This window comes from Octodon degus, unplaced genomic scaffold (assembly GCF_000260255.1).
Source record: "Octodon degus isolate 3935 unplaced genomic scaffold, OctDeg1.0 scaffold00338, whole genome shotgun sequence".
In the NCBI taxonomy this organism is placed as follows: Eukaryota; Metazoa; Chordata; class Mammalia; order Rodentia; family Octodontidae; genus Octodon; species Octodon degus.
Window position 1 is genome coordinate 1109948 of NW_004524914.1, and position 10427 is coordinate 1120374.

Consider the following 10427-nt stretch of genomic DNA (forward strand, 5'->3'; position numbering starts at 1 on the left):
AAGAAGAAGAAGAAGAAGAAGAAGAAGAAGAAGAAGAAGAAGAAGAAGAAGAAGAAGAAGAAGAAGAAGAAGAAGAAGAAGAAGAAAGAAAAGCAAAGACAGGACTAGAGTAGACTCAGCATGGCTGTGGGTTAGAAGTTATCAGCAGGGACCAATATGTGGTATATATGGAAACAGTTCTAATAGAAGAAGCAGTCAAGCTAAAATGGATCAGTAACATGTACAGAGAGATGGAAGCCTGAAAGAATTAATAATAAATGCTAGCAATTAAAATGCTTTAAGAAAAATGAGGCATACAACAGAGCAAAAGAAGGACTCATAGATGTCACAAAAAGTGAGAGGGAGAAATTTGGAATATGCTAGGATTATTTCACTATGTATACAGCATCATATTTGAAGGTGAATCTAAATTAGTTGAAAAAGGAATATTATAATCTCCAAAGTAAACCATAAGAAGATTTTTTAAAAATAACTATAATTGATCTATAAGATAGCTAAAATTACATAAATATCCATGTAAAACCAGGTAAGATAGAAAATCAGGCTTGAGGAGCATGATTCAAATAAAAAGACAAACAAAAGGAGAATATTTATCAACATGCTAGATATTAAACCATATATGCCAATAATCTTTTTAATTGGGTCTAAATATGCCAATTTTAAAAATCCCATACAAAATGGACTCTAGTATTAGAGTGTGACTAGGAAGTCTTGCTCTTGGCCTTTGGGACCTACAATAGATATCAAGATTATTTTAAATATAAGAAACTTGTTAGTTTTCATGATGCTGAAAAAACAAGAAAACAAACAAGCAAACAAACCAAACAAAGACAAACTAGTTTTTGATGAGTGGAGAAGTTATAGTGGAAAATGAACCAATTTGCTAGTGTCTTCATTCGCTCAACATTCATCAAAATTGATGAATCCTCTACTAATTACCGGGAACAAAAGGGTCCTGCTTGCTATAGTTTGTCTCATTCAGTCATTGGGTGAACTTCTAGAGTTTTTGATAGAGCCATGGTCCAATGCTGTGATTATGGATGTGAGTACTATACCCACCCTATGAGTACTACACCCACCATAGGGTGTGTAGTTTACGTATGTTATAAAAGAGGGGAAGAAGCTTGTTCCTGCTTCTTCCTTTTTGCTTTTGTTTCTTCTGCTGTTTTCTACCACCATGAACTGTTGCTGTGTGTCATGTGCCACTCTGCCTTGGAGCTAGCCAAGTATGGAATGAAACCTCCATAAACTGTGAAATAATAAACCTTTTTTCCTTTATCCTTGGATTCTGGGTATTTTATCTTTTTTTATTAAATTTTTTTAACATTCATTTAGTGTGTGTGTGTGTGTGTGTGTGTGTGTGTGTGTGTGTGGCCAGCTCAGCCAACCAGGGGGCGCGGCTGGCTGGCATGTGGTGCTGGAGGATCGAACCGCGGTCCCTGTGCTTTGCCAAGCTTGTTCCAAGTAGGTGCTTTAGACCACTGAGCCATCTCTCCAGCCCCTGGGTATTTTATCTTAACAGAGAGAAAAGTAACCATGACACGGATTTTATAAGAGGTATATATGTATAGCTTTATCCATAGGTACTCACACAGACACACAAAAATAGTGAGAATGAGTTTTTACCTTGGACCTGCCTCACCTTGTGGTTAAATCCCTATAAAACGTTCCTGGACAGCCCACTTGGGCTCCTTTCTGTCCCTCACTTGTATAGAAATTTTGTTTCCCTCAATAAATTTATTCTGCTTTTGCTCCCTTTGTTCCTAAAATACATTCTCTGGTTTTAGAGAGCATGTACTCTTCTAGTGTATCTTTCAGATTTGGAGTTTTTTTTCCCACTATATCAGAAGGACCAAGTTAAAGATGAGAGTTGTTTTGTCATGTATCACAATATGTGAGTGAAATTATCATGCACATGGGGTTATTAAAGCAATGAAGTGAAGACAAGTAAAGGAACAAGACGTGAGAATACTCATGAAATGTCACTCCAAGGAAGAGGAATGATTGGTACAAGACTCTGAAGACCAAAGAAGTTGGCATTTGGGGGAAAAAGGGAGACCTCACTGCTAAAACAATTATGGAGTAGCAAGAGCTGAGGCCTTTGCAAGATGAGAAGCCATTGCACATTTTGACTGAAAAATCACTCTGGCTTCTTAGTGGAGCACTATAATTTCAGGGGAGAGGACCTGCTGGCAGAGAAGTTGCAAGCATAATGAAATAGTTCTGTCATGAGTGACAGTGGCTGAATAGCTCTGGTAACTGAGTGCAGCATGGAAGACCATTGGTGTTTGTACTAAAGATGCAATACCTCTGAAAGTCCTTATCTGAATTAGTACTTGTTAGTGTTTTCAAAAAACTCAAATTACAAGAAAGCAGAGTGAATTTGAGTAAAGGATATTTACTTAGGATGTTATCATTTAAATTAGAAAAATAATTATGTCTTTCTGTTTTAAACAAATTTCAAAAAAAATGAAAATAAGTTCATATTCATGGTAAGAAAGTTGATGGATATGTTTAAAAGGAAGAAAAAAGTTAAATCCAACAGGATGAACAGAAATTCTGCCAGATAATTTAAGGAAATGATAATGATGTAGGAACTATAGGCTTTTACACCAAAGTAATCTGCTACATATGCCATAGTACAAAACCCATAAGTAAGCATTAGTAAATTTTAAACCAAATTATTTCAATGCAAAGATTGTGTTTATAGAAACATGGTGATTTAGATTTATGATTTCTTTATAATGTCAGAATTTTCAGTGTACCAGAATTACATTGCCAAAATGGAAAATCATGCATCTTAAACCATCATAATCATGAAGTTCTATTCATTATATATTATTTATAATTGCTTCCTTCATTATTTTAAATACTGGACTTTGCTAATTAGCACTTTTTGAATACTCTGATCCTCTCTTATTCTTGCTTCCCTTTCATCACAAGCTGGGCACAATCTTGCTTTTATTTGTATTGACCTTTGGCACTCCAATTTTCTGTTTGCTTTTTAAATCCTAGCTCATTAGAACATTTCAAATTCTTCATGATAAAGAAGTTCTTGCACAGAGCACATAATTAGAATATCTGATGACAGAAAGTGGGGATTTTTAACATCTCAGGGTGAAAGATCATACCTCTGTGCTACATTTTCCCCCAGGATGTTTTGCATTTGAGCAATTAACCTCTTGTTCAGGACATGGGCCCACTATTCATCTCCTAACATCCCTTAGCTGAGATTATTTCAAAGTCTGCTCTTTTATTGCCTTTTATTAGATGTGGTGAACCCTTAGGTCAAAGTAAAAAGGCCTAGAGAGAAAGTCTCATCATGTCAGAGAAAAGATCATAGTGCCTTTTATTAGGAACGTATCATTGAAAGATTCCAAATTGCCTTTTGCCCTACGTAAAATTGCTACACTTATGTCTCATTATAATATTACAGTTATTGCCTCAGCAAATTACAATAATTTCTATATATTCACATATATTCATGTGAGTGCATACACTCACATGTGGGCACACACTCACACTTCCTTTCAAAGTCAGAAATTGTTAGAGATAGAATTAAGATGTGAATATGCAAAAAGTCAGGAAAAGAAAGAATATCTACAAAATTTCCAAAAAAACTTGAGTAGGTCATTTTGTTACTACAAATATTTATTCTACAGAACTTAACAAATTTCCCCTGCATGCTAAGTACTGTAATTTATATGTACACATAAATACTGTCAAGAATGAGTACCACTTGCTTTCAAGAAAAAAATAGGGGATGTAAGTCATGCACAGTGGCACCCACCTGTCACCCTAACCACTTGGAAGGCAGAGGCAGGTTTGGTTGAACTCAGGAGTTTTTGGATAGCCTAAAGAAAGACTTCATATTATTAAAAAAAGGAAGAAAGGAAAACCAACACAAATAGCAGAGGAGAAGTAGACATGAATCATTACTTCCACCACTTTTTTGATTCCAGAAGTAGTAGCACATAAACACTGTAGAACAAAGAAAGAAAATCTATATCTGCCTGAGAATCCAGGACAGACTTCAGAGAATAGGGAATGTGGGCACTGAGATTTGACAGTAAGTAGGATACTAGACAGTCAAGTGTATTGGAGTTGGAGTGTGTAGTGTGGTGATAGGGATGGCAAGAAACACTTTCACATATGCAGAAAAACAGAGTCAGGAGAGAACACACTCAAGACTAAATTTTACTCTATGTCAAACTGATGTGTAAGATCCCAGACAAGTCAATCTGCATGCATAAGTAGGCAGTGAAGAAACATATGTCTTACATGCTGATACTCATATTGTGATAGAATTGCAAGTTTTGATAGAGATGTTAAAAAATAAAATAAAATTTACCCTGTATTTAGCTGTTTGAGGAAATCCATACTGTTTTCCAAAATGACTTACTGATTTACATTGCCACCAACACTGGATAAGAGTTCCCTCTTTTCCACATTCTCACCAACACTTACCTTTCAGCATTTGGATAATAATCAACCTAACAGCAGGGAGGAAATGTCTCCTTGAGGGTTTAATTTATTTTTTCTGATGCTTAGTGTTGTTGAGCATTTTACTGTATATTTAAGCGTCCATCAGTGGATGAATGCATACACAATGAAGCCCTATTCGGCAATAAAATGGAATCCGTGAAAGCTGCAACAACACGAAAGGATCCAGAAGACAAACATCAAGTGAAATAATCCAGACACTGAGAAAAATATTGCCTATATGTATTTGGATTGAAGGATAATTGAACTCATAGATTTAAATAGTAAAGTTGTGTCACCAGTAGCAGAATAGCAGGGACATGAAATGTTATTCATGAACTATTACGTTGGTAAAAAGTTGTAGTCAGACAGCAAGAGTGAGTTTTGGTGTACTATTGCACAGCAAGATGATTACAGCTAGCAGCAGCAAAGAAATGATACATACTTGCAGTGATTCTTAGTCTAAATACACTATTTCATCATTACATAACACATGCATGCATCTAAAATTATATTCCACTCTATAAACATGTGCTGTTTGTCAAAATAGAACAAACTTTTATTCTGTAGATGCTGGAAAGCCATCAGAAATGTGTGTGGCTTAATGTGTATTAATAAGGCTAATTTGCTACTAGATAGAAGGCTACTCTGGAAAGCCTAGCACTACAGGCAGCACCCCTGGCGAAAACATTTTAAACTGAATACACAAAAGGGGAAATGAGAAACTTAATCTGAAATATTAGAAGAGAAGTGGCAGATACAATTTATCAAATATCCTTAGAATCCAGGTGATACAATTACTAGGTGATTGATTAAATGCAATGGGTTTAGTTCTCTTGTTCTGATTGGGCCAAGGTGTGGATGAGAGAGATCTATAAAACAAACGGTCCCCAGCATGCTGTGTCACTCAAGACGATGCAACTTTGAGCATGTTGCCAGATTTCTTGAAACGCACCTCTAATAGATGATAACAGCAACACCTGTCTCACAGGGGTGTGAAGGGTAAGGTACTCCATGAAATAACATAATGTGAATTACTTAATCTGCATGGCAGATAGCAAACACTAAATGATTATTTTTAGCATTATTATTAACCCATATTATTAGATATGTGGGATTTATTATTTTCGAGGCAATCACAATGAAGTCTGCCATAAATAACTTATCAATTTTAGCAAAGATTAGTCTAGAAATTTGCTCAATGTAAATAGATTGTGATTCTACATTTTGGAGCAAGACAAAGTTTAAGGAAGCAAGCAAGGAAAGTGGAGCTCAAAAAAGATTCAGGGTCTTTTCCATGGAATCCAGAAACAGATGAATTCAGGGTGGTTGAACCCCTGTGGGCTCTGCCCTTAAAAAGAATAAAGTTGAACTTTTGGAGTAATTCCATTCTCATGAAAGTGAGCTGTCCTGCTCTTTTATGGTAGCTTAACACAAATACAGTACACTGCGGCAGAAGGGCAGGAATTTGGTCTCTGATTACCTTCTGTATTAAGATGTCCAAAATTTTAGTGACTAAATTCAAGTATGTGCTTAAATTCACCATGAATCATATGTGGTCTTAGTTTAGCTGAATATCTGGCCTTTCAGCTTAGGTTGCCTAAGACTCAGAAACAAGGAGATATATATTTGTGGTGAGAGTGATAAGTAGTATTAAAGTACCAAAATGGGTTGGTTCTCTTCTATTTAAAACAACTGATTATTTATTTATTTATTTATTTATTTATATTTTGTGCTAGGTCTCACTATACAGCTCGGACTCATAGTGATCCCACTGATTTCTGCCTCCTTAGAGCTGGGGTTGCAGGTGTGCATCACCACCCCTGGATTCTATCACTGGCTCAGCATGCCCATGCGTGGGGCTGGAGCAGCATTTGGTGCCAGGAAACAAACACTCACCCCTGCACTTACCTAAGCAAATGCTTAGTGTGCTGAGCTATGTTGCTGGCCCTAAACAATTGAGAATTGTTAGCACATGTTTGCTCTCCATGATTGCATTTATTATAGGGAATCAGTACATATAAACAAACATTTCAATTCTTTCTTTGCCTTTTCCCTCCACTACATTTCATTTTTTCAGCATCAGATTTATAATTTGTCATAAAGTTAATTATCATATATACAGAATAACAGCATCATTAGTTCAAAATACACATAAACACACAAGGCTATTATACTAAATCAAGGTACTTTGAAATATATTGTTCATGATAGCAATAATCTTTCTCTCTCTTTTTCTCTCTCTCCTTTCTCCCCATTGACTGTCTTTGTACTTTCCACTTTGCTTATATTATTGAGTTTTTCTTATAATACAAACCGTGTGATATTTAAGCATGTGTGTCTAATTCACTTCAGTTAATATTATGGTCTGAAGGAGCATCTATTTTCCTATAAATGACTCAGGCTTATCCTTTATTAGAGTAGTATAAATAGTGTATGCTCTATAAATATCACATTCTCATTAGCCACTTATTTTCTGTCTCCAACACTTAGCTACTATGAACTGTGCTGCGTAAAAGCATGGGTACACCTGCATCTCTGAGGTATGATGATTTTAACTACTTCAGAAAGATAAGTGGAAGAGAAATACCTGAGACAAATAAAATTTTCAGCCTTCTGAGGAATCTTTTTTATTTTTTAGGGAAGGGTCTACATGGTGTTCATGGTCTCGCTGAGAGATCAAGAGCTGGGATTATAGGCATGTGCCACGACAACAGTCTTCTGAGGAATCTTCATACTGATTTCCACAGTGGATTTTATCACTTTATGTACCCACCTGTAATAAAGATTAAAATTAAATGAACTAATGATTCTAGTGGATTTCAAATTCTTCAGAATAAAAATATACATCACTCAATCACTCAGCTTTAGAATTATTTAGCTTTGATACGGTAACACAATTCATCCTAGCCATAAATACATGTTCTGCATTATCCAGGTTGTTTAATGATGCAAATGATGCTAGAGCATAAAGAGCTGATTGGCCAGAGATGGCTGAAATATGAATCAGTACCACAGACATTCCCGTTAGATATTAGTTACCTTACATCATTTGGAGTGGCCACCTCACAATGTGAGGCTATTTTGTAAGCTGATTATAATAGATCAGGTTATCACTGTATTAAAATTAGATATGATATAGTGTGTCCACAGGATGAGCTAACATGATAAGCAGCAAATGACTCACAGATGCATAGAGGCAAGTGTTCAAAACTTCAGAGGTTTATAAGTTATTTCAGCTCCCAATGAACCATTGTTTATGTGTCTATTGTTGCCAGGACAAGTCCTCAGCATGCCACTACTGAACTCATTCTTTAGTATTAGCCGCAAATAAACTCTGGATGAAACTTGTTTCCCAGGTACTTTTTTCCTTGTCACTGTTGTTGTTACCAGATTGTCTTTTTCTTTCTTTCTGTTTTTTTTAAATCAATTTTATTGAGAAAGAAATAGCAATTAGACAGGTTCAAAACAGGTTAGTAGGACAGTTACAATAATTAATACATTGCATATTGTTGTCTTCATAGAAGTTATTCGTAGTACAAGATGCAGACATGATACCTTGTCTAAACACTATTAGTACAAGTCTTTCTTGTCATTGAACTAAGAGAAAGTAACTGTATATCTATCCTATTTTATAAATACAGATATATATTTTTTCCACTACAAAATGGACCTTCATTTGTATACCCCTTTTTTGTTTAGTTTTGTCAGAGATAGGTATTACATTCATATATTGTAGGTGTGTGAATTCAGCAAAATAATCCAATATAGTCCAGTAGTCTATAACAGTAGTGGGTTATCTGCATGACTGGCAGTGTCAGAAGTTGTTGACTTGAGCATTTTACAGCTCAGCATATTAATATGGCTTTACTTTTTATACCTTGTGTTTATACTTTTCTGCCGGATGGTTAAGACCAAGATAAAGCAAGATATATATGACAAAAAAATGTAAATTTTGTATCTGACAAGGTCAGTCAAATCCCCTCAGGATTTACCCTGAAACCATGTACAGCAGTTTGTAGGTGTATTTCTTCTAATGTCATATCAATTACTGCTATACTCTCTTTCAAATAAATGTTTGTTTAAAAAAAGGTAATAAAAGAAAACAAGAGACAAGAAAAAAAGTCATAGGACTGTCTTGCTACAATGTAGTATATGGATGCATTTCTAAATTTCTGTGTAAACATGTGTAATTGTTTATTTTTATATTTACTTTATTATTTTAGTTTATTTTTACTTTTTATTTTTGGTTACCGGATTCTAAGCCAAGTCCCTCATGCCTAACAGGAATGGTTGCTATGACTGCCCCTTAAGTGACACCCAAGTCAGGCTGAATCTTCCTTGTGCCATAATACAAAGGTCTGATCATCCTTTCCATCATCAAAATTTATTTTGCACCTCCGACTTTGGCTGGTTCATTATATTAATTAATTTATCCAAAGTCTTCATGGTTTATTTAGGCCTAATTCATTATCACTGCCTGTTACCGCACGCTGGCTCACAGAGGATTTATGGGCTGAACCGAGAGAATGAACAATGGGAGTCGTGCACGGCGAGCAGAAAGCAAACTGCATGTAAATATTTTGAGGAGCAGGCAAGAATTTTGTCTATCTGAACTGACTCTGAATTCGTGACTGCCAGGTCTGTACAGGTTTATGACAAACCTAGATGCGTGGTGTCGTCCTGTGAGGGCCGCATCCGATCCAGATGGCATCCTCCGACTGACAGCACTCTCCTGTTCAGCTTGCGTCTTCAACCTGAAATTCAGCAATTTCAAAAAAGAGGCATCAACCCGTAGTGTTTCTTCCATGTCTAATGGGAATCACTGACAAGTTGTAGACTTTCTTTAGTATTGGGAATGGGCCAGGTGAAGGTAATTGAAATGTAAATTATAAGTAAAAATGGTCATAAAAGGTTTATTTTAAATTTCATAACACTCCAATGTAGTTATAAATTTTCAAGTGAAATCAGAAGCATCCTATTACCTGCTGCTCCTGGATGGTGGACCAAGCATAGCTGATTGCTTTATTATCTGCCTCCTGAGGATTCACCAGATGTTAGAGACAATGCAACAGAGCAGCGACTGATTGGACTGCTGCCACTGAATTAATAGGAAGCGGTGAGGAATGAACTACCAAGAAATGATTTCAAAATTTCTCAGGACCATAAAGTTGAGATTTCCATTACCTGCTGCTTTTTGTTTAATTCACTCTGTAAGCTTATCGGGTTCTTAATTTTTTTAAATATCTAAATTATAAAAAAAAGTAGTATCCCCTGCTCTGGCAATCTCATTAAATATGGTCTGGATGAGAGCTCCGTGGGGAATTTAAATTTTTCCTACCCTTGGTACATACATCAAAGTTCGCACATATTTTCTGTAAAGAGCCAGAGAGTAAAGTTTCAGTTCTACGGGCTATCGTCTGTGCCACAGCTACTCAGTTCCCTCATTGCAGTGTGACACAGAGCAGATATAAAAGGAAAAGGCTGTGTCCCAGTGAAATCTTTCTACAGAAGTAGAAGATAGCCCGGATGTGGCCGGAGCACTGTGGCTTCCAGGGTCTCTTCCACACCTTTTCAGGCACTTCCTCTGGTGATCTTCTTTGCTCCTGCTCACATAGCTGTGCTTGGTCAACGACTTGGGGAAGGCCTTACAAAACTCCATTTCTTTATTTATTAGAAATATTAATAGACTTCTGACAAGTCCTAGAAGAAAATAAAGAACATGATAATCACCCTTTTATCCTCCTTGCAATCTGACAAATACCAAGATATTCTTTTTTTATTGCTTTAAAATGTCTTCTCATGTTTTAACAGAAGAGACTCTGGAATATACAAACTTTTATTCAACAAATATTTCAAAATATTTTATAACTCTAGGTCTTGAGCAATTAATACCTCATTCAAATAGGTTGTTGTATTATTTTCTTTTCTTTTCTTTTCTTTCT

The 10427-nt window shown here is 35.9% G+C and overlaps 1 protein-coding gene across 1 annotated transcript in view; it reads right to left on the minus strand.

Moving 5' to 3' along the window:
* LOC101592304 (inactive ubiquitin thioesterase FAM105A-like) overlaps positions 1-10427 on the minus strand; it is a 95296-nt gene that overhangs the window by 74777 nt on the left and 10092 nt on the right. The window contains 1 exon segment of the mRNA XM_012513141.1: positions 9147-9239. Within this exon segment, the coding sequence (XP_012368595.1) occupies positions 9147-9239 (93 nt within the window).